Source organism: Thamnophis sirtalis, unplaced genomic scaffold (assembly GCF_051295495.1).
Source record: "Thamnophis sirtalis isolate CommonGarterSnake01/CBP01778 unplaced genomic scaffold, rThaSir2_p1.2 scaffold_2, whole genome shotgun sequence".
Classification (NCBI taxonomy): Eukaryota; Metazoa; Chordata; class Lepidosauria; order Squamata; family Natricidae; genus Thamnophis; species Thamnophis sirtalis.
This window is the reverse complement of record NW_028261382.1, coordinates 46,535,663-46,560,423: the sequence shown is the minus strand read 5'-3', so window position 1 is coordinate 46,560,423 and position 24,761 is coordinate 46,535,663. Positions and strand designations below refer to the sequence as shown.

The window sequence follows — 24,761 nt, the reverse complement described above, 5'->3', positions numbered from 1 at the left end:
TGAATCACTGCAGTTGTTAAGTTAGTAACATGGTTGTTAAGTGAATCACTGCAGTTGTTAAGTTAGGAACACGGCTGTTAAGTGAATCACTGCGGTTGTTAAATTAGTAATACAGTTAAGTGAATCACTACAGTTATTAAGTTAGGAACACGGCTGTTAAGTGAATCATTGCGGTTGTTAAGTTAGTAACACGGTTACTAAGTGAATCGGGCTTCCCGTTGAAGGTCTCCAAATGGAATGACATGACCCCCAGACACTGCAACGCTCAGAAATACGAATCAGTCGTCAAAGCGTCTGAATTTTGATCACGCGACCAAAATGGGGGGGGGGGTGCAAAACAGTCGTAAGTGTGAAAAACATTCCCAAGTCACTTTTTTCAGTGCCGTTGTAACTTCGGGCAGTCCCTAAATGAACTGTTGCAAGTCTGCCCGCACTTACGGCCTGTTCTCACCTGGTCAAATTGTCGTCGTCAGCAGCCGCCCTCTCGTCGAGCTTGCCGGATTCCACCAGAACCGAATTTTTCTCCACGATCTCCCCCTGGTCGAACATGGTGTGCAGACGGTAGTTGACCGTTTTAACCGTCGTGAAGAAGACGGCCACCGCCGTGCAGTAGATCCCGGCGACCATGAGGCTGGGAGGCATCACCTGCCAAAGGAGAAGCTCACTAAGTCAACGCGGGGACGTCCTCCGCATACGACCACCACCGCCCCCCCCAAAAAATGTGTGTTGTGAAGTGAGGAATTTGTTAAGGGAGTTCGGCTCCGTTCCGCCACTTTTCCCTGCCCCGGTCGTTAAGTGAATCGCTGCAGTTCTTAAACGGGTAACCCGGTTGCTAAGTGAATCTGGCCTGGTCAGAAGGTCGCTAAAGGGGATTACATGACCCCTTGACCCTGCAAAACGGTCGTAAAGGTGAGTCAGTTGTCAAGCCTCCAAATGTAAATCACGAGACTGTGGAGATCTGCAACGGTCGTAAGTGGGAAAAGTCACTTTTTTCAGTGCTGCCGTAACTTCGAACAGTTACTAAATGAACTCTCACAAGTTGAGGACTACCAGCATGGGGTCTCACATCCGGCAAACAGGCACTTTTTCCTTGTGTCCATGAAACGCAACTGAGACATCTACGAAAAACGACAGCCGATTGGGCCTCTCTGAAATCAACTTATATATATAGGAAATCCTCAATTTACGACCACAATCGAGGCCAAACTTTCATTTGCTAAGCGAGATGGTTGTTAAGTGAGTTTTTCCTCCATTTTTACAACCTTTCTTGCCACAGTGATGAAGTGAATCACTGCAGTTGCTAAGGTTGTTAAATGAATCTTGACTTCCCCATTGACTATGCTTGTCAGTGGTGGAGCAAAAGGAGACCACGTGATCCTGGGACATCGCAACCGTCGTAAATGTGAGTCGGTTGGCAATATCTCAGGGGCTGCCCCAAAGAAGAGGGGGTCAACTTATTCTCCAAAGCACCTGAGGGACAGGACGAGAAGCAATGGATGGAAACTAATCAAGGAGAGGAACAACCTAGAACTAAGGGGAAATTTCCTAACAATTAACCAGTGGAACAGCTGGCCACCAGAAGTTGTGGATGTTCCATCACTGGAGGCTTTTAAGAGATTAGACAACCATTTGTCTGAATGGTATAGGGTTCCTTGTTTGAGCGCCCAGGGGGTGGTGGACTAGAAGACCTCAAGGTCCCTTCAAACTCTCTTATTCGGCTATTTCTGTTAAGGATTATGGGGCTTCCATAAAAGAAGAGGGGGTCAAGCTATTTTCCAAAGCACCTGAGGACAGACAGGACAGGAAACAACGGATGGAAACTAACCAAGGAGAGAAGCCACCTGGAATTAAGGAGAAACTTCCTAACAGTGAGGACAATTAACCAGGGGAACTGCTTGCCACTAGAGGTTGTGGCTGCTCCATCCCTGGAGGAGGCTTTAAAGAAGAGATTGAACGTTTGTCTGAAATAGCATAGGATTTCCTGCCTGAGCAGGGGGTTGGACTAGAAGCCCTCTAGGGTCCCTTCCGTCATTCTATTAGTCTGAAGAATTGGACAACCATTTGTCTGAAATAGGGTACCCTGCTTGAGCAGGGGGCTGGACTAGAAGACCTCCAAGGTCCCTGCTATTCCTTAAATAAGGCTGGTTCTTGCTGTGCGATTTACAGCAACTCTCAAACTCATCCCAGCCTGGATTTTGTTCTGGGGGAAACGGACGGAGGGATTCATGGCGTGGGTCCAAAGATTTGATTGTAAGGATGGGGTTTCCCACCCCCACCCCCCATCACTGGTGCACAGAGTGGCTAAAAGGGACGGGGCAGAAAAAGAGGATTTTGAGTTCCCCCACCGTTGGAGAGCCAGGAGCTGAGATGCATCTCTGGGTAGTTCACAGCTCTTAATCTAAAATAGGGGTGTGAGTGATTCGGACTGCAGTGTCGCACATTGTAGGCTGCCAAAAAAAAAATCACACACACACACACACACACCAACTCTTCAAAATCCTAAACAGGAGAAAATTCCAGAAGTATCTCAGGATTGTACAGGTAGTCCAACATGCCAGCAATTAAACAAAGCAATAGTTAAGTCCACCCATCTTAAAGGATTCTGCCTGGGGAATTCTGGGAGTTAAACTCCATATATCTTAAAGCATGCTGACCAAGGAATTCTGGGAGTTTGTCCACTAATTTTAAAAAATGCTGGCTGGGGGGATTCTGGGAGTTGAAGTCTACTCATCTTAAAGCATGCTGGCTGGGGGGATTCTGGGAGTTGAAGTCCACCCATCTTAAAGCATGCTGGCTAAGGAATTCTGGGAGTTTGTCTACTAATTTTAAAGCATGCTTGCTGGAGGGGGATTCTGGGAATTGAAGTACACCCATCTTAAAATATGCTGGCTTACGCTAGGGAATTCTGGGAGTTAAACTCCATATATCTTAAAGCATACTGACCAAGGAATTCTGGGAGTTGAAGTCCACCCATCTTAAAACATGCTGGCTAAAGAATTCTGGGAGTTTGTCCACTAATTTTAAAAAATGCTGGCTGGGGGGATTCTGGGAGTTGAAGTCCACCCGTCTTAAAGCATGCTGGCTGGGGGGAATCTGGGAATTAAAGTACACCCATCTTAAAACATGCTGGCTAAGGAATTCTGGGAGTTGAAGTCCACCCATCTTAAAACATGCTGGCTAAGGAATTCTGGGAGTTTGTCCACTAATTTTAAAGCATGCTGGCTGGGGGGAATCTGGGAATTGAAGTACACCCATCTGAAAGCATGCTGGCTAGGCTAGGGAATTCTGGGAGTCAAACTCCATATATCTTAAAGCATGCTGACCAAGGAATTCTGGGAGTTTGTCCACCAATTTTAAAGCATGTTGACCAAGGAATTCTGGGAATTGAAATCACCCCTCTCAAGCATGTCATCTGGGGGATTCTGGGAGTTTGTGCACTAATTTTAAAGCATGCTGGCTAAGGAATTCTGGGAGTTGAAGTCCACCCATCTTAAAACATGCTGGCTAAGGAATTCTGAGAGTTTGTCCACTAATTTTAAAGCATGTTGGCTAGGCTAGGGAATTCTGGGAGTCAAACTCCATATATCTTAAAGCATGCTAACCAAGGAATTCTGGGAATTGAAGTCACCCCTCTTAAAGCATGCCGGCTAAGGAATTCTGAGTGTTGAAGTCCACACATCTTAAAGCAAGCTTGCTGGGGGATTCTGGGAGTTAAAGATCATGCATCTTAAAGCATGCCGGCTAAGGAATTCTGGGAGTTGAAGTCTTAAACTTGCTAAGATTGGAAAACACTGAATTAAGAGGAAATGTTAGACAGCGGTGCCTCTTAAAAAAAATGAAAAACTCGCTCCTGAGTCACTATGGGAAATAACATTTCAAATCAGGGATGGATTGCTCACTTGCCCCTCTCCTTACCTTTCGCTGTCACTCCCAGACATTTTTCCTGGCTTCACAACTCTGAAAATTTTTACTCAACCCCCAGTTCCTGGGAAAAAGGCGGTTTGTTTTGACTGCTTTAATCCTTTCATGAATACCGCGAAGGGATGGCCGGCACTGTTATTTTTAAAATTCAAAGAAACACAGAGCTGGAATTCCCACCTCTTAGTCTAGGCAGGAACCCAACTCAAAAGTAATCCTCAAAACGATTCGTCCAACTTTCGGCTTAAAAATACAGGAAGTCTCGTCTTACAATTCGTTTAAGGACTGTTCGAAGTTGCGACGGCACTGAAGAAAGTTAACTTTTGGCCGTTTTTCACACTGACGACCGTTACAGCATCCACCACCGGATCAAAATTTAGATGATTGGCAACAGGTTCCATATTTATGATGATGTCCCAGGATCACGGGATCCCTTCTTGCGACCTTCTGACAAGCGAAGTCAATGGGGAAGCCCGATTCACTTAGCAACCTCGTTACTAATTGAACAACTGCAGTGTTTACCTTAACCACGGGGGCGAGAAAGGTCGCAAAATTCACTTTTAAAATGTTGGGCTCTCCATTGTGGTCACAAGTCAACCTGTATTCTACAGTCTCTTTTTGATCTGGGATTTATGTAATCTATGGTTAGCTGATAAAAACAGGCGTCAGAAACAGGGAAATACAAGGAAAGAATCAATGATAGCAAAAGCAGTAGCAATAGCAGTTAGACTTATATACCGCTTCATAGGGCTTTCAGCCCTCTCTAAGCGGCTTACAGAGTCAGCATATCGCCCCCAACAACAATCCGGGTCCTCATTTTACCCACCTCGGAAGGATGGAAGGCTGAGTCAACCCTGAGCCGGTGAGATTTGAACAGCCGAACTGCAGAACTGCAGTCAGCTGAAGTAGCCTGCAGTGCTTCAATTTAACCACTGCGCCACCTCGGCTCATATCAATGATATAAGGGAAGTAGGTTAAAATGGTTCCACCACAAAACTGCGGTCGACTAAAGCGCGCTTGACGAAACCGCGTACCTGACGTCATCACAGTGCGACGAAAAAAGCACGCTGTGAGCGCTAAAGCTAAAATTAACCCCTAAACCTAAACCTAACCCCCCGAAACCTAACCCTAAACCTAACCCTAAACCTAACCCTTAACCTAACCCTAAACCTAACCCTAAACCTAACCCTTAACCTAACGCTAACCCTTAACCTAACCCTAAACCTAACCCTAACGCTTAACCTAACCCTAACCCTAACCCTAACCCTTACCTTAACGTGAATCGGCTTGCTTTCAAAGCGCTTTTTAAAGCGCCCTTTTTTCTCCGCGGTCGCTGTTGGCGCGCTGCTGATGACGTCAGCGACGCGCTTTAATCGGGCGTGCTTTAGTGGACCGCGGTTTTGTCGTGCCACGGGTTAAAATGGATAAGTAAAGATCATCATCCTCTTCGTTGCTGCTGTTATTATTATAGAATCAATACAAATGAACACGGTCGTAAATATTTTGATTGCCATCTCCTAAAACTATTTGTACCCAGACAACACACTGTTTAATGGAAAATGGAATTTGTATGGGTTACAAAATAAAAATACTTGATGGGGGGAAAAAAAACAACTTTGTTATTAAAACGACAGTGATTCACTTACTGTGGCAAGGAAGGTCGTAAAAAGAGGCAAAACCCGTTTAACGAACGTCAACAACAGAAACTTGGGGCTTAACCATGGTCGTAAGTAGAGGACTTCCTGTATCTAAAGGGGAAGCTACCACGCCTGGGGGTTGCCGATACCATTGTTCAATTCCTCTTCGTATACAGGGAAATTATTTTCCCACTATCATGCAAGTTGGGCTCTGCTTCCTGTTAACTAAAACCCGCTATTCCGTTTCTTGCGTTTTTGGAACAAGAGGGAACAAGTTTCAACCTTCCTCTCTATACAGCGTCTTCCCAAACAAAGAGGGCAAAGAGGGTTTGTTTGAAGAGGGCAAAGAGGGTTTGTTTGAAGAGGACTAGTGTATTTCCCGTTTAAAAAACAACAACATTCTCTGAAAAGTGGAAAAGATTAAACTGAAGCCTCGATTCGCACACTGGACACACACACACTCTTTAAATTGTCAAAATTCAGCCCTCGTTTCTACAAAATCCCATATTTGTCCCATGTTTATCCTGCCTTTACTTAAGACGGGGGGCAAATGGAATACTTCTTCCACTTCGGAACGGGGGGGGGGGGGGGGAATGCTGGCGGTTTGCACAGGTTCGGGCGAACCGAGAGTGGCAGTTGTGCGAGGCTCCGCCCGTCCACCCAGACATCATCAAGGCACGCATGCGTGCACGCTCCCGCTACCGAATTGGTAGTGAAGAATATAGAATATCATTGCTGTTCCACTTCCTATTTTCCCCACAACAGCCCTGTGAGGTGGGTTGGGCAGAGGGAGAATGATTGGCCCAAAGTCACCCAGCCGGCTTTCATGCCTAAGGCGGGACTAGAACTCTCTGTCTCCTGGTGATTGGCCCAAAGTTACCCAGCCGGCTTTCATGCCTAAGGCGGGAATAGAACTCTCTGTCTCCTGGTGATTGGCCCAAAGTGACCCAGCCGGCTTTCATGCCTAAGGCGGGAATAGAACTCTCTGTCTCCTGGTGATTGGCCCAAAGTTACCCAGCCGGCTTTCATGCCTAAGGCGGGAATAGAACTCTCTGTCTCCTGGTGATTGGCCCAAAGTGACCCAGCCGGCTTTCATGCCTAAGGCGGGAATAGAACTCTCTGTCTCCTGGTGATTGGCCCAAAGTGACCCAGCTGGCTTTCAGGCCTTAGGCGGAACTAGAACTCACCCTCTCCTGGTGAGTGGCCCAAAGTCACCCAGCTGCCTTTCAGGCCTAAGGAAGAACTAGAACTCACCGTCTCCTGGTGATTGGCCCAAAGTCACCCAGCTGCCTTAAGGCGGAACTAGAACTCACCGTCTCCTGGTGATTGGCCCAAAGTCACCCAGCTGCCTTAAGGCGGAACTAGAACTCACCGTCTCCTGGTGATTGGCCCAAAATCACCCAGCTGCCTTTCAGGCCTAAGGCGGAACTAGAACTCATCGTCTCCTGGTGAGTGACCCAAAGTCACCCAGCTGCCTTTCAGGCCTAAGGAAGAACTAGAACTCACCTCTCCTGGTGATTGGCCCCAAATCATCCAGTTGCTCTTTGTCCTAAGGTGGAACTAGAATTCACTAACTCCTGGTGAATGGCCCAAAGTCACCCAGCTGTCTTTATGATTTCCCTATTTCGGCTTCTGACTTTAGAAAAGCCATTTTAATCCAGGCCACGAAAGCCAAACTCTGAACCAGGGCAACTAACTGATATTAAAACCCAAGAACTTTCCAGAACTTTCAGCGTCCTTATTGATTCCTTAATGCACTGAAATGATTTATCGCTTGTATCTTTTATGTACCCTGAGAGCTTATGCCCCGAAGACAAATTACTTGTGTGTCCAGTCACACTTGGCCAGTAAAGAATATTCTATTCTATTTGATGTTTATTTGATGTCCCGTTCGATGTTTATTTTCGCCCCTCGTTCAAACAGGACGGGTTCCAGAAATCGGATATTCTGGGCACCAACCAGACAGGAGGCTCAGAAAGGGGGGTTTGATTAAACTGTCTTTATTACAGCCAGTCCTCAATTCTATGGCCAAAATGGAGCCCAAAATTGCTAAGCGAGACACCCGCTAAGTGAGTTTTACCCTGTTTTACAACCTCCCTTGCTATAATATTTACAGAGAGCCCTAAGAAACTAGGTTGATGAGTTAGTCAGATGGTTCTTAAGTGAATCTGGCTTCCCCATTGACTCTGCTTGTCAGAAGCTTGTAAAAAGTGGGGATTTCGTGACCGTGGGACGCCGGTCATAAATACAGGTCAGTTGCCAAGCGTCTGAATTTTGGTCTCGTGACCTGTGGATGCGACAAGGGTCCTGAGTGTGAAACATGGCCCAGAAGTCACTTTTTTCAGTGCCGTGGTAACTTTGGTCACTAAATGAACTGTCGCAAGTCGAGGACTACCTGTATCACCCTCAAAACATATATATATATAAAAAGCCATTATTTCTGCCATAGGAATTGCTGTGGACTCTTTAATCTCCGGTCTTTCCATTCTGTGCTGTCCTTATTTCATGGCATGACGCACCCGCGAAATTGCATTCTCTAAGACAGTGTTTTTCAACCACTGTGCCGCGGCACACTAGTGTGCCGTGACATAGTGTAAGGTGTGCCGTGGGAAAATTACTTTATATATAGTCAATATAGGCACAGAGTTAATTTTTTTTAACATTTTCTAATGGTGGTGTGCCTCGTGATTTTTTTCATGAAAAAAGTGTGCCTTTGCACAAAAAGGTTGAAAAACACTGCTCTAAGAAGCCACATCCAACACAATTTAGGAAATGCAATCATCTCCCAGAGCCAAGAACGGCCTTGAATACAGGGAGCCCTCGTCTTACGACCACAATTCCTTGCTGTTAAGTGAGACATTTGCTAAGTTATTATTATTTTGTTGCTTTGCATGGAGAGCTTATGCACCAGAGACAAATTCCTTAGGTTTCAAATTGACCTATACCAGTGATGGCTAACCATTTTGTCCTCGCGTGCCCACACACACAATGCAATGCCCTCCACAATCCTGCGCATGAGTGCACAACACACACACACCATACCCCCCCGCCCCGTACATGTGCATGCCCCCCGCTCCCCTGCACATGCCCTGTTTTGGGTCTAGCAGACCTCCCTGAAGCCTCCTGAAACAAAAAATGAGGCATGTGGGAGGCGCACCACACATCCCATGCTCCCACCTGCGCCCCGTGCATGCACACACAACCCCCCCACACTCCCTGCACATGAACATGTGATCCCCGTGCCCCATACAGGCACATGGGTCTCCGGCATGCATGGCAGAGACCCCAAAATCAGCTGGCCGGTGGGAGGTATGCGCACGCATGCACTCTGGAGTTGAGCTGGGCGACAGCTCCGTTGCCCATAGAAATAGCTCCATGTGTCACCTATGGCCTATACATTGTTCTTTCTATTTCTATTTTCGTTTATTTTCTGTATAAATGTGTTTTTATTTTCCATTTTCATTCTCGTACAGTCACATATATACTGTGCATAACCAGGGCCATATAGCATTAAACAATAAACACAGCCATTCCTCTTGTCAACAATACCCCCCAAAATAGAAACCCAATGTACCTCTTCGACCCTCCATATACCCTTTCTTATGCCCCCCTCCAACTTTCCATATTTTTCATTTATTTTCTACGAATCTTCTCCTAACAAGATTTATCACATCGACATCTAGAACTCTGCCCTTCCACTACACAGGTGGTCCTCGGCCTACGACCGCAAAGCAGCCGAACACGTCTGTCGTGAAGTGAGACATTCGTTAAGTGAGCATTGCCTCATTTTACCACCTTTCGTGCCACCGTCTTCAAGGGAATCCCCACGGCTGATAAGTTATTAACCTGGTGAAGTGAATCTGGCTTCCCCATGGACACTGTCCGTCAAACGGTCGCAGAAGGGATCACAGCGACATGGGATAGGGGCCCCCATACTAATCTGTGTATGTTAACCCTTCAATGCACCTTGCATCATATAAATGCCGCAACTGTATGGCTTACTGAGTATTATTGTGGTTTTCAAGCCTCGTGTATTGTTCCAATGTTTATCATGTTGCCCAGTTGTTTTGAAGGTTTCAACAATGATTTTGTTGGAAGTGCCAATCAAATAAAGATATGTTTCACTTTATCGACCATTTATGTTGTGGCCCGCCAGAAGAGCTGGCAGCAGATTCGGACAGTGAGGAGGTTGGGGAGGAAGATGGGCAAGTCCTGGAGTTTGGGGAAGGCTCTGAGGAGGGCTCCTTTTTTTAACTTTTGTATTATGTGTTTCTTTTAATGTTGTACTCCGCCCTGAGTCCTTGGGAGAAGGGCGGCATATAAATCTAATAAACCTAAACCTAATCTGTGTCGGAGGCAGAGAGGGGGCCAGGGCTGTCTGACAGTTATCAGCTGCCTTCAGAGTCAGACATCAGTGAGGAAGAAGTACTGCTGGAACCTGGTCTCAGTGTGCGCATGCGCAGAGCTGCCAGACGAAGGGAACAGCTAAAGAACAAGGGACGACTTGGGAGGAAGGCCGCAGATGGACAATGAAAGGCCCCTCCCAGAGGAAATAAAAGAGGAGCGAAAGGGGAGTGGAGTTTGCAGGAGAGACCATTAGTTTGCTTAATTGGCTCATGACTCTCCAAGGCTCCTGGCCAAGTTCTGCAGAGATCGGCCTGGCAGCTCTCCAAGCCAGAGAAGGTCTGTGACTGTAAATCCTCCCTTGAAAGATTTGGCTGGATGTGAATGAGCAGAATTCAGTCAATTAATAAAAGGGCTTTTTGTCAGGACAAGGAGTTTGCTGCATGCTCTCGGGAAGCCTAGATCAGAACAATTTACATTTTAATTCCTGCGAGTTGTCGCCATAGGGGCCCGGGTACACTGCTTTGCCCGGGGGCCCATAATGCTGTTAATGCTGCGCCCTCCAACCCCCAAGCCCCCAGACTCACCATGTAGAGCAGGAAAGGGAGGACGAGCAGAAAGATCCAAGTGTAGAGGTGAAAGCAGTTGGAGAAAGTGCTCTGATGAGGGTCGAAGAACCAGCCGCCGGTCAGCGAAGCCCAGACGCCCTGGCGTAAGATCTGCAGGACCTGCGACCCCATATCCACGGTGGGGCTGCCTCTTCTCCTCCTTCTTCTTCGCCCTCTTCCTCCTCCTCTTCCTCCTCCTCCTCCCGAGGGAACACCACTGGCCAGCTGGCGCTCCCAGGGGCCTTCATTAAGGCAGCTTGAGTCCCATGATCTGGAAGGGCTGGGGAATCCAGTACCTGCCTCTCCCCGGCTGGGGAGCCCCCCCACCAGCCCTTCCCGGGCTCCCAACGGCTCTCCAGGGGCCTGGGTCGACCCTGCAGGGCTGGCAGGTGGAAAGGAAGCCCCCTCACAATTTGAGACACCCCCTTCTGGCTCTTTCGCAGCCCCGCCGCTCAGGCCATGGGGGTGCTCCGAGAAGGACCCAGGGGTAGCCAGACAAGGGCTGGGAGGGGAGGCCGCCCCCCAAAAGGGGATCCCAGGCAGCAGGGGTGACCACAGCCCCCCAACACTGCCTACAAGGGGAGGCCCCTCCAGGCCTGGGCCATGGGAGCCTCTGCCAGGATTGGGGGTGCTAAGGGCCAGGGGGGAGAGCCGGCTTCCAATTCCCGGGGGTCCCCTGGGGAAATTGGGGGGCGCAGCATGGATCCTCGAACCACCCTTCCCTCCCCTGGGCGACCCAGGCGTCAAACGGGTCCGGGGCTCGTTCACTTCCGGGGTCAAGGGTCAGCCCCGCTGGGCCTTTAAGGAGCCGAGGGGGACTCTCGGCGCTGGAGCCTCAACAGGGATTGGGGAGGCCGGAAGAAGCGCCCGGGCAGCTGCAGGGGGAAGCGGCGGCACTGCGCATGCGGGGTCCTCTCACGTCCGCTTTCCGGACCGGAAGTCGAGGCGATAGAAGTGGAAGGAAGAGGGGGGAGTCGGCGGCGGGCCCGCGTAGAGCTATGAAAACAGAGGGGGGAGAGGCAGAAAAGAGAGACGGGGCGACGTGAATGCGGGTTCCGTTTTCAATGGCGCACGTCAATTAAAGCCATTAAGCAGTTTGCAATAAGCCCGAGGCAGAAATGAAGAGTGGGGGGAAAAAACTACTTTTCCCTAAATCGGTGCAAATGAAATTCGGGTGTGCTTTGTATTTCATTTTTGTGTTTTTAAATTTAAGTTATTTTCTATTGAAACACGTTTGATATATAGTTTTCAGACTGCAGGTTCAAAATAATATATGAAAGATGCGAAATCACATTATAATATATGTGTATGTGTGTGTGTAATATAATGTGAGTGTGTATACTGTATATGTTTATACAGTGAAATGGTTGTGCACTGACAAATAATTCAATAATTCAATGTATACACACATACATATACACACATAAACAGAATTACTTGTATATTAATACAAGTAAAGCAAAGATGCACACAGACAGGTGTTTATATTTGCATATACTGGGAAATATTTTTTTAAAAGTAGAAAAATAATCCTGTAAATGAAAATAAACAAACATATATAGCAAAGGTGTATTTGTAAATGGGCGTTTATGGGGATACTACATAAAGGATAAAGAAAGATTAAACTATATGGAAGAAAACGTGTTATCTAGAGAAAAATATTTGTGCACAATAAAGTTCTTTTATTTATACAGAAAAGTATGAGTAAACAGTACACAAGAAAGCAAAATTGTTTGCACTATATCCATATTATGCGCAATATATATATATTTCAGTGTAGATGGAATAAAATCTTATGCCATATCTGTAAAAATATAAAAGTACGTACAGATAGGATTTATAGCATAGCATATAGCATATAGCATATACCCTAGCCTTAGAATGGAATGGAATGGAATGGAATGGAATGGAATAGAATAGAATAGAATAGAATAGAATAGAATAGAATAGAACAGAACAGAATATAATTCTTTATTGGCCAGGTGTGATTGAACACACAAGGAATTTGTCTTTGGTGCATAAGCTCTCAGTGTCCATAAGGAGAATAAAAATACATTCATCAAGAATAAATAATCACTTAGCGATAGGCAAGGTTACTAATAAGCTATCAAATCGTACTGGGAAACAATAAAAAATATAAATTGAAAGATACAAGCAACATGGTTATAGTCATAAGTGGGAAGAGAGAGGTCCTAGCAAGGAAGAGAAGAATAATAGTAATACAGCCTTGACAGTATTGTGGGAATTAGTTGTTAAGCAGAGAGATGGCATTCGGGGGGGGGGGGGGGAACTATCCTTATGAAAGCAAAGGTATGAATTGATAAGACAAAATACGCAAAGGCTATGTGAAAGGATATAAACCACATGGATTGAGAGAGAATAAACCGGTAAAAATATTTAAATTAAAATATAAATGTGTGTACTGGTAATACTAAAATACATTGCAGGATTATGAATTGTTCCTCCTACAAATGTAACCCAGCCAGCACCACAAGGTTGGTGCAAATTGCACTACTCCTACAATTCAGTCCAATTCAATCGGGAACAGGCTGCACTTCAACGGGGCAAGGATGGTAAATAGGAATTCTCACTTTCCTACCAGTGAGAAAAACTAATTGTTTCTAAGTCGTAAAAGCAACCCAGAAACATTCCACCCAGATAATGAAATGACCCTCTCTTATTTACTATATCTAGCCGATAACTGCTTCTACTGTCCGTCCCAACAGACTTCACGCTTCCTTATCCACCGTTTAAAGAAAACGGAGGTGCGCGTGCGCGAATGACTTCCACGGACCCAAATGCGCATGCGAATCAGATCGGCCGACGGAGGACGGGCGGACTACTTCCAAGGGAGACCCTCGTGACAACGCGCATGCGTGAATTCTCTGACGTTTAATTGCTCTGGTATCTTTACTACAAAGGGCGGGCATTTTAGTGTTACGCTACTTGCTATTGGGTCCGTTCCCTTTGAGTGGCGGTCTTGTCCTCCAATGAGAAATTCCTGGCTTTGGAAGTCATGAGCCGTAGCTTGGTACTTACTGATGTTATGTTAATATTAATTGCAAATTTACGCTAAATCCCCAGGCTGGCCTGAAGGTCTCCACGACGACCACTGGATGGCAGCAGAGATATAGAAAAGAAACGCTGCCACCATCTATTGGTTATCTCAAAGTTTGCATCGCAAAATAATAGTTTTATTTACCATAGCTAGTATTTTTTAATACTTACTTACCTGTCATAACCATTGCATCATCATTTCGGAGCTATTTCCTTAAGCGAAACACCAAAAAACAGAATTATGGTTTTCTACCAGCTTGACCACTGCTGACCAGTGGTAGCTAATGGAGGGACCTGGGCTAGGGTGGCATCAGTCAACTAAACCTCTGGGCAGGGCTGTGGCAGTGCTGAAGCAACCCCAAATTCCCCAAATTTCCCTCCCCCCCAAGAATCGTGGATCCCAGATTTTAGACACCTTCTGTAAATTTGAATGGGACAAGACAGGACAGAATAGTATAGGAATGGAATGGAGTGGAATGGAATGAATAAGGAACAGAATAGAATTAGAATAGAATAGAAAAAATAGGAAGGGAAGAGAATAAGGAACAGAACAGAATAAGAATAGAATTAGAATAGAATAGAATAGAAAAATTAGGAAGGGAAGGGAATAAGGAACAGAATAGAATTAGAATAGAATTAGAATAGAATAGAAAAAATAGGAAGGGAAGAGAATAAGGAACAGAACAGAATAAGAATAGAATTAGAATAGAATAGAATAGAAAAAATAGGAAGGGAAGAGAATAAGGAACAGAACAGAATAAGAATAGAATTAGAATAGAATAGAATAGAAAAATTAGGAAGGGAAGGGAATAAGGAACAGAATAGAATTAGAATAGAATTAGAATAGAATTAGAATAGAATTAGAATAGAATAGAAAAAATAGGAAGGGAAGAGAATAAGGAACAGAACAGAATAAGAATAGAATTAGAATAGAATAGAATAGAAAAAATAGGAAGGGAAGAGAATAAGGAACAGAACAGAATAAGAATAGAATTAGAATAGAATAGAATAGAAAAATTAGGAAGGGAAGGGAATAAGGAACAGAATAGAATTAGAATAGAATTAGAATAGAATAGAAAAAATAGGACGGGAAGAGAATAAGGAACAGAACAGAATAAGAATAGAATTAGAATAGAATAGAATAGAATAGAAAAATTAGGAAGGGAAGGGAATAAGGAACAGAATAGAATTAGAATAGAATTAGAATAGAATTAGAATAGAATAGAAAAAATAGGAAGGGAAGAGAATAAGGAACAGAACAGAATAAGAATAGAATTAGAATAGAATAGAATAGAAAAATTAGGAAGGGAAGGGAATAAGGAACAGAACAGAATAAGAATAGAATTAGAATAGAATAGAAAAATTAGGAAGGGACGAGAATAAGGAACAGAACAGAATAAGAATAGAATTAGAATAGAATAGAAAAAATAGGAAGGGAAGAGAATAAGGAACAGAACAGAATAAGAATAGAATTAGAATAGAATAGAATAGAAAAAATAGGAAGGGAAGAGAATAAGGCACAGAACAGAATAAGAATAGAATTAGAATAGAATAGAAAAAATAGGAAGGGAAGAGAATAAGGAACAGAACAGAATAAGAATAGAATTAGAATAGAATAGAAAAAATAGGAAGGGAAGAGAATAAGGAACAGAACAGAATAAGAATAGAATTAGAATAGAATAGAAAAAATAGGAAGGGAAGAGAATAAGGAACAGAACAGAATAAGAATAGAATTAGAATAGAATAGAATAAATAGGAAGGGAAGGGAAGAGAAAAAATAGGAAGGGAAGAGATGAGAGTAGAATAGAAAGAATAGAATAGAATAGAAAAAATAGGAATGGAAGGGAAGACAAGAGAGAATGGAATAATAATAGAATGGAATAGTATAGAATTAATAGGAATAGAATTAGGATAGAATAGAGAATAGAATAGAATAAGAATAGAATAAGGATAGAATAGGAATAATAGGAATGGAGTGGGATGGAAGGGAAGAGAAAAGAGAATAGAATACAATAGAATTCAATAGAATAGAGGAGAAGAGATGAGAATAGGGAAGAGGATTAGTAAGAATAGAATAGAATAGAATTCAGAATAAAATAGAACAGAGAATAGAGAATAGAATAGGAATAGAGAAAATAGAATAGAATAGAATTCAGAATAGAATAGAATTATTTATTGGCCAAATGTGATTGGACACACAAGGAATTTGTCTTTGGTGCAGATGCTCTCAATGTACATAAAAGAATTCTATTCTATTCTATTCTATTCTATTCCTATTCTATTATTTTTGTATTCCTTATCCTATCCTATTCTTCTATTCTTCAATCGGAGTGCCCAAGTTTGGAGCAAACCCAAGCATCGCCTCCGAGACGAGGAGCGCTGTGCGCCCCGGAGGCTGGCGCCGCTCCCCCCAGCTTAGCCAAGCGGGCGAAGGCGGCACTGGGCTCGGCTCCAGCCCGGGGCCAGCCTCGCCTTGTCTTCCGTCGGAGAAGGGAGCGCCAGCCAGCCGGAGAGACCCGCCTCCAAGCGGGGCAGTCCCAGCCGGGCAGACCCGCCTTCGCCTTCCCTGCCTTTGCCCGCCTCGCTCTGTCCGGCGCTCCGAGGGAAAAGACCGCTCCGCCACCGGGGCGAAGCCGGGCAAACGAGCCGTCGGGGCCGCGTTTTGCAGAGCCGGATCGTCCCCCGCTGCCAGCCGGGATCTCCGGGGAAGGATCCTGGAATCCACTCCTCCCTCCACGGATCGGATCCTTCGCGGGGAGGGACGAGGAAGCCACCGAGATCTAGCCGGGGCCTCCGCCCGCGCCCACGGAAGAGGAAGAGATCGCGGCGCCCGCGGGCGCCAGGGAAGCCTTGGAGGGCATGTAGAGCGCCTCTGGGTTGCAGACCTGGATCGTCTTCCCCGATGGGAGGGGGTTTGAGCTGGCTCCCAGCTCTCCCCGTGGTCTCCCTTCCGCTGGGGGTCCATGTTCCTAGACCCAATGAGGCCGGGAGGGCACGATGGAGCCACTGAAAACCATGTTCCGGAAAGCCCCTCTGGTGGGCGGCTGGGGTCCAGGCTCCCGAGTCGGGGGTCCCTCCGGAGTCGGGGGTCCCTCCGCTTATGCCAACCCCGTCTGGAGGGCGTTGTTTGACTACGAGGCCGCCAGCACGGATGAGCTGACCCTGCGCAAGGGGGACTTGGTGGAAGTCCTGTCTTGGGACTCGGCCATCTCTGGCGACGAAGGCTGGTGGGCCGGCAAGCTGAACGACCGAGTGGGCATCTTCCCGTCGAATTATGTCTCGCCCAAGACGGCGGCCTATGTGGCGCCCAGCGACCCCCCGGAGGCGGACTTTCGGGACCTGACGCTGGAGGAGGTGATCGGGGTGGGGGGCTTTGGGAAGGTCTACCGGGGCAGCTGGAAGGGGCAGTTGGTAGCAGTCAAGGCGGCCCGCCAGGACCCGGACGAGGACATCAGCACCACGGCCGAGCGAGTGCGCCAGGAGGCCCGTCTTTTCGCCATGCTCAAGCACCCCAACATCATCGTCCTGAAGGCCGTCTGCCTGCAGGGGCCCAACCTGTGTTTGGTAATGGAGTACGCGGCCGGAGGACCGCTCAGCCGGATGCTGGCCGGACGCCGCATCCCGCCGCACATCCTCATCAACTGGGCAGTCCAGATCGCGCAGGGCATGGAGTACCTTCACTGTGGCGCCATCGTGCCCGTCATCCACCGGGACCTGAAATCCAACAACAGTAAGTCTTGGGGGAGAAATCTGTCTAGATTTGAACCCGGGTCCAGCTACAGGGGCCACAGCCGAGCAGCTACAGGGGCCACAGCTGAGCAGCCCCCCCCCTTTTTAAAACTGACTAGGTTAACTTTTAACTAGGATAGGTGGCTCAGTGGCTAAGACTCTGAGCTTGTCGATCAGAAAGGTCGGCAGTTCGGCGGTTCGAATCCCTAGTATAGGTCTCCTGCGTGAGCAGGGGGTTGGACTAGATGACCTCCCAGGTCCCTTCCAACTCTGTTACTGTTAAAAATGTTGAAAACTCCACATGGATTGTTCCTGCCATTTTTTACAGGTAGTCCTCGACTTACGATCCAAACAACTGTTACTAAGCGAGACATGTCTTTAGTGCATTTGGTCTCATTTTACGGCCTTTCTTCCCACCGCTATTAAGTGAACCGCTGCCGGTATTAAGTTGGCTTCCCCGTTGATTTTGCTGGTCAGAAGCTCCCCAAAGAGGATCATGGGACACGAGAAACGGAAACTGTCATAAATACATGCCAGTTGCCAAGCACCCAAATTTTGGTCATATGACCACAGGGAACGGTCACAAGTGTGAAAATCGTTCATAAACCACCTTTTTCAGTGCTGTCGTAATTTCGAATGGTCACTAAATGAACTGTTTTAAGTCGAGGACTACCTGTATCCATATTTATACATTATTTTATTTATTTACCTAGCTTTTTATCTTTTAATCTTTCTTTTTTGGGGGTAAAGAAAGATTAAATCTGCCATCTGCCTAGAGAAGTCAAAACAGCAGCTGGGCCAATCAAAGTCTTGTGTTCAAATTGCGCGGGGAAGGCGGCCATTTTGAAGTTTTTGACCTCTCTGTGCACTTTCCTACATCCAGGAAACTCAAAATAAATTCTAATTTGGATCATTCACATTCTTTTTTGTTCCCACCCACAGTTTCGGGGTTTCTCCGTTCCACCTGGGGTTGCTTGAAGGAGTCCCTTGAAATGTTGGGGTGGCGTTCTAACGCTCGTACCCCCATCTTGCTAAACCCGTATAAAGCGACATTGTCTCTTTGTTCAAGTCATTTCTGAGGGAAAATGTGGGATCCAGCACAGATTAATTGATTGAGATCAAATTCTAGATCCTTGGTTCTCAAGTTCGGGCACTTTAAGATGAGGGGACTTCAACTCCCAGAATTCCCCTGCCAGCTACGCTTAGTGGGGAATTCTGGGAGGTGAAGTCCATTTTAAAGTCTCTAAGGTTGAGAAACACTGCTCTAGATTAATGTTTCTCAACCTCGGCCTCTTTAAGATGACAGACTTCAACTCCCAGAATTCCCCAACCCGCCATGCCTGTTAGGGAATTCTGGGAGTTGAAGTCCATTCATTTTAAACTCTCTAAGCCTGAGAAAAAATATAGATCGATGTTTCTCAACCTCAGCCAATTTAAGATGGGGAGACTTCAACTCCCAGAATTCCCCAGTAAACATAGCTGGCTGGGGAATTGTGGGAGTTGAAGTCCATTCATTTTGAAGTCTAAGGTTGAGAAACACTGCTTTAGATCAATGTTTCTCAACCTCGGCCATTTTAAGGTGAGTGGACTTCAATTCCCAGAATTCCCCAATAAACATAGCTGGCTGGGGAATTGTGGGAGTTGAAGTCCATTCATTTTAAACTCTAAGGCTGAGAAACCGTATTTAACAATATTTCTCAACCTCCGCCATTTTAAGATGAGTGGACTTCAACTCCCAGAATTCCCCAGCCAACTATGCTTACTGGGGAATTGTGGGAGTTGAAGTCCATTCATTTTAAACTCTAAGGCTGAGAAACAGTATTGATCAATATTTCTCAACCTCCGCCATTTTAAAATGAGTGGACTTCAACTCCCAGAATTCCCCAGCCAACTATGCTTACTGGGGAATTGTGGGAGTTGAAGTCCATTCATTTTAAACTCTAAGGCTGAGAAACAGTATTTATCAATATTTCTCAACCTCCGCCATTTTAAGATGAGTGGACTTCAACTCCCAGAATTCCCTAGCCAGCTATGTTTACTAGGGAATTCTGGGAATTGAAGTCCACCCATCTTAAATTGGCCAAGGTTGAGAAATAGTTCTGGATCCAGGCCTAGCTTTGCCCCCAGCTTTCCTGAATCTGAGACAAGCCTGCCTCTGAGCATACACAGAGTTCTCTCTTTCCCTCATAGTTTCCACTTCACTGGGATGGGCCCCAGGCAGGATTTTCTAAAGCAGTCGGCCAGCCCATCCTCTTTGCGCCCCCCCCCCCGTGTCCTCCCCACATGGCCCTGTGTTCTGATCCTGCAGTTTGCCACTAGCTGATGATTGAAGTTGAACCCAGTGACCCCGCGAGGAGGAAGTGACAGTGATGGCCGCCTCTGGTTTCCTCTCATCAGGGCGAGATGCCTGTTTTTCTTTCCATGCAAAACAAGAGCGACCGATTTCCGCTGGAAACCGGCAAGGGAGGCTCTTGCAAATGATTTCCAACGTGTTGCAAAGTAGTAGAAGGGGCTAGCTTGTGTAAACTCAAGTGTGCGCAAAGAGAGGGGTGTTCCATAGGATCTGGGGAAGAATAATCATAAAAAAAATAATAATAACTTTGCACATGTTTGCATGTTGCAAATGTTAGAATCTGGGGTTGCCAGGTAGGCATGCAAATACAGGTAATAATCGACTGGCCGCTCAAGGTTATAACGACTGAAAAAGGTGACTTAGGACTGTTTTTTCTCACGTTGAGCATCTCCCACTGTCAACGCGATTTGCATTCCGATTCACTTAACAACGGTGGCGAGAAATGTCGTAAAACGGGGAAAGGGTCCTTTAACAACTGCCTTATTTAGCAAGCAGAAATCTGGGGTTCAGTTGTGTTTAGAAGTCAAGGGCTTCCCTCTCGATAAAATCAGGGTCTCTTCCTGCAAAACCTCCTTCTGAGCTAGAAAACTCACTCCCTTAAGCTGTAGTGATCATGGAACTGCAGTGGGAAAGGATATCAGAGGTCATCTAATCCAACCCCGCTCTCTCGTCAGGGTAGGATTTGCCAAAGCATGTTGGATAAGATAGTAAGCTATATCAGGGGAGAACTTCCTGAGGGTAAGATGTGCGCAACCATAAAATAGGTTGTCGGTTCTCCAACTCTGAATTTTTAAGGAAGAGGCTCTCATGAATTATTTAATGGGGTGGGCTAGATGATCTCTGGCGTTCCTCCCAGGCCCCAAACACTGTGATTCTAAGAGGTGCCCCAGGAGAAGGTTCTCTGGATTTATTTTAACCCGTTTTAATTCCGAAGCATGACCTCGCACCCATAACCCTCCCGACGTGCTGAACTACAGGTCCCATCGTTCCCAACCAAACCTATCAGAAGTTGCAGGTCGGTTTGATGAGGGAGGCGGACACAGTTGTGCTCCGGTTTGTTTGGGGGTACTAAGTTGTGATGAAATGGTTTTCCCAAAATTGCATTCCCCCCCCCCCTTTCAGCTTCATCATTGTGACCGATCCTGGCTCAAGAGCGGAATTTGAACCCAGGTTCAAAACCTGATAAGAGGCATATATCTAGAGGGATGGGGGGGGGGGAATGTTGAGCAAAACTTGGAAAGGATTGGCTGCAAATTTCCCTTTTCATCGGGACGCTCACTGGCTTTGCACAAGAGAATATTTTGTGCAATAAAAAATAAATTTTACAATAATGTTCATGATTTATCTATTCCAGCTTAATACCAATAACTTAAATATCTAATACTATAATAATCCTCTTCTTAATTTATTTAGCGCTATTAATCACGCTAACTCTATGGGTGCATTTTTACCCAGCTAGTTTTACTTCTAATTCTTTTATTTATTCTCTAACCATCGGTCAAATGACTCCTATAGCATTGACTCATATTTATGACGGTTGCAGTGACGAGCGAAGACAATGGGGAAGCCAGATTCACTTAACAACGGTGTTCCTCTCTTAATAACTGCAGTGATTCGTCTAACAGCTATGGCAAGAAAAGTTTGAAAATGGGGCAAAACACGCTTGACCACTGCCTCGCTTAGCAATGTAAATTTAGGGTTCAACTGTGGTCGTAAATCGAGGACTCCCGGTATTTAACAACAGCTTGGGGAAAACTATTTCCCAGTTTGGAAAACGCACCATAGGTAGCCCTCAACTTAGAAAATTTGGGAGCACAACTTCCACTGCTATAAGCAAGGGAGTTGAGCCTCATTTTACGACCTTTTCTTGCCACAGCCGTTAAGCAAAGCACTGCAGTTGTTAAGCGAGTCACGCCATCATTAAACAAGCCTGACTTCTCCCATTGACTTTGCTTGTTGGGGGACGTTGCAAATGTTGCTCCTATGACCCCGTGAATGCCGTGTCCGTCGTAAATGTGAGCCCAACGTTTCTGTTGTTACAGTAAGCATTTGTTAAGTGAGCTTTGCCCCCGTTTACGACCTTCGTGCCGCAGTTGTTAAGTGAATCATTGTAGCTGTTAAGAGAGACACTGAAGCCGTCATAATATGAATCATTTGCCTAGCGCCTGAATTTTGATCACCTGGCCACGGGGATGTTGCAAACGGTCGTAAGTCTGAAAAACAGTCCTAAGTTGTTGTTTTTTCCAGTGCCCTCGTAACTTCAGTCATAAAGTGAACTGTTGTAAGTCGAGAACTACATGTGGTTACAAAGGGCCTGAATTTGAATCAATTGCGTCCAACATTTCTGTTGTTAAGTGAAACGTTTCTTAAGTGAATTTTGCCCCACTTTACGACCTTCCTTGCGTTCGTTTTTCTCCAATCTTTCTGATGAGACAATTAGGGGGATGTATGAATACACAATATTTGCAGGAACTTGAATTCAGTTCAGAAAAGATTTTGGCTTGCTCTTTATCTCGACTTTTGGGGAAAAGTTGTTTGATCATGAAATTAATATCCTTTCAGGCTGCAGGGCAACAGGGAGAGAATAATTGAGTGAAGGCAGACATGAGATTAATCTCCTAGACCAGACGTCTGTTTTCTTCAGCCTTCCTCTTTATAAGGGACTGGATTGTTATTTTTTGGTTCCCTAAAAATCCAAAATGGTTTCTTTTTTTTCGGCCTTCCATCCTTGCCCTCTCCGTAAAACGGAAATCTCGTGAGCGGGGGGTTGCTTAGACGCACTCGTTGTGTAGACAGCAAAACTTCTAGATTTCTTTTAAAACACGGTTTACACAATCCTCGCCCTTCCTGTTGTTAGAAAGATGGTTCGATCCTGCGTGGGATTCGAACCCGGGGCGTTGTGGAATTGCGAAATGACTCTAGGAAATTGTTCTGGCGTAGGCTTCCCAAGAACAAAGGGAAAAAAAACCCCTTTTATTAATTGACTGTGAATTCAGCTCCTTCACATCCAGCAAAGTCTTTCAAGGGAGGATTTACAGTCACAGACCTTATCTGACTCAGAGAGCTGATCTCTGCAGAACTTGGCCAGGAGTCTCGGAGAGTCACGAACCAATGAAGTGAACTCATGGTCTCTCCTGCAAACTCCACTCCCCTTTCGCTCCTCTTTTATTCCCTCTGGGAGGGGCCATTCACCGTCCACCTGCGCCTCGACTCCCAAGTCGGCCCTTGTTCCTTCGCTGCTCCCTTCATCTGGCAGCTCTGCGCATGCGCACACTGGGAACAGGCTCCAGCTGTTCTTCTGCCCCACTGATATCCAACTCTGAAGGCAGCTGATAACTGTCGGACGGCCCTGGCCCCCTCTCTGCCTCCGACACAGAGCCCTCCTCAGAGCCTTCCCCAGACACCACGTCATCAGGGGGGAGATGCTGCAATGGTCGTAAGTCTGAGGACCGGTTGTAAGTCACTATTTCAGTGCCACAGGAACTTTGAAGAGTTGCCAAACGAATCATTGTATATCGATGAAGAACTTATAGCAAAAGTAGCAAGCCACTATTTTCGGAGGGTAGAGACAGAGATGACTTCAGTGGTTCTATTCAGCCGGTTTGGATCGGTGCAATCGAACCGGTTGTGGCAACCTGCAGATGGGCCCCGGTGCTATGTCCTCCTATTTAACCACGTTATCTAAGCCGCGCGCGAGTAAAGTACATGTGTGGAAGGTCGTGCGCCTAGCAATTAGACTTATATACTGCTTCATAGGGCTTTCAGCCCTCTCTAAGCGGTTTACAGAGTCAGCATATCGCCCCCACAGTCTGGGTGCTCACTTTACCCACCTCGGAAGGATGGAAGGCTGAGTCAACCTTGAGCCTGGTGAGATTTGAACCGCCAAACTGCAGATAACAGTCAGCTGAAGTAGCCTGCAGTACTGCACTCTACCCACTGCACCACCTCGGCGAAGCACATTTTCGGTGCGCAGCGAACCGGTAGTAAAATGACGTGAAGGCGGCTTTCTCGGTGGCTTGCTATAAATTTAGGTTCCCGTGGTGTAAACAATCACAATTTTTTTCCCCTCCACTTCCGATCCGGCAGGTTTTTAAAAGGATCGTAGAAAAACCGGTCGGACGTGTTTATCAGAAATGAAAAATGGGACAGTCAAAAGGATCCTTTCAGCCAATCGGAGGTCATGTAGTTACAGGGCCTTATTTTCTTTTGACCCCTGAAATAAACACTTGGGTCTTATATTTGGGGAGGTCTTATTATTTTTGGGGTGCAGGAGGCGACGAGCGTGGTCACCTCCTAGCCGCTGCTGTGTTGCGATATTTTTGGGGAGGGCTTATTTCAGCCCATGCGCTCAAAATCCCGATTGGGCTTATTCTCCGGGGAGGTCTTATTTTCGGGAAACTAAGTGTAGGAAAGTCAGAATTTAACATTTAATTTATAGCAGACGTACTTATCCATTACAGGCAGTCCACAATTTTCTTTCCCCACTGAGCCACACATTTTTCTTGCTTAATGAGACTTATTTTTAATTTTGCCCCGTTTTTACAACCTTTCTCGCCGTCGTTAAGTGAATTGCTGCGGTTGTTAAGTTAGTGATACAACTATTGAGTGAATTTGGCTTGGCAGAAGGTCGCAAAAGGGGCACAGTAACCGTCATAAATATGAGTCAAATTGCAGATAATAAGCATGTGAATTTTGATCAGATGCTGCAGCCGTCATAAGTGTGAAAAATGATCAGAAGTATAGGATAGAGGATCATAAATCTATAACATTTCAGACAAATGGTTGTCCAATCTCTTCTTAAAAACTTCCAGTAATGAAGCACCTACAACTTCTGGTGGCAAGTTGTTCCACTGGCTAATTGTCCTCACTGTCGGGGAATTTCTTCTTAATTCCAGGTTGCTTCTTACCTTGATTAGTTTCCATCCATTGCTTCTTGTCCTGCCTCCTGGTGCTTTGGAGAATAGCTTGACTCCCTCTTCTTTGTAACAGTCCCTCAAATATTGGAAGACTGCTATCACCTCTCCCTTAGTCCTTCTTTTCATTCAACTAGCCATGGCCAGTTCCTGCAACCGTTCTTCCTATGTTTTAGCCTCCAGTCCCCTCATCCTCTTTGTT

The 24,761-nt window shown here is 45.9% G+C and overlaps 2 protein-coding genes across 2 annotated transcripts in view; one reads left to right on the top strand and one right to left on the bottom strand.

Moving 5' to 3' along the window:
• The window catches only part of PCNX3 (pecanex 3), a 67,067-nt gene extending 55,784 nt beyond the window's left edge, over positions 1-11,283 (bottom strand). Inside the window, 2 exon segments of the mRNA XM_087705319.1 lie at positions 452-645; positions 10,487-11,283. Coding sequence (XP_087561445.1) covers positions 452-645; positions 10,487-10,639 — 347 coding nt within the window. The 5' untranslated portion in view covers positions 10,640-11,283.
• A 4,864-nt stretch (positions 11,284-16,147) lies between these two features.
• Positions 16,148-24,761, top strand: part of MAP3K11 (mitogen-activated protein kinase kinase kinase 11) — a 32,942-nt gene continuing 24,328 nt past the window's right edge. Inside the window, exon 1 of the mRNA XM_087705318.1 lies at positions 16,148-17,294. Coding sequence (XP_087561444.1) covers positions 16,562-17,294 — 733 coding nt within the window. The 5' untranslated portion in view covers positions 16,148-16,561. The remainder of the gene's footprint in view (positions 17,295-24,761) is intronic.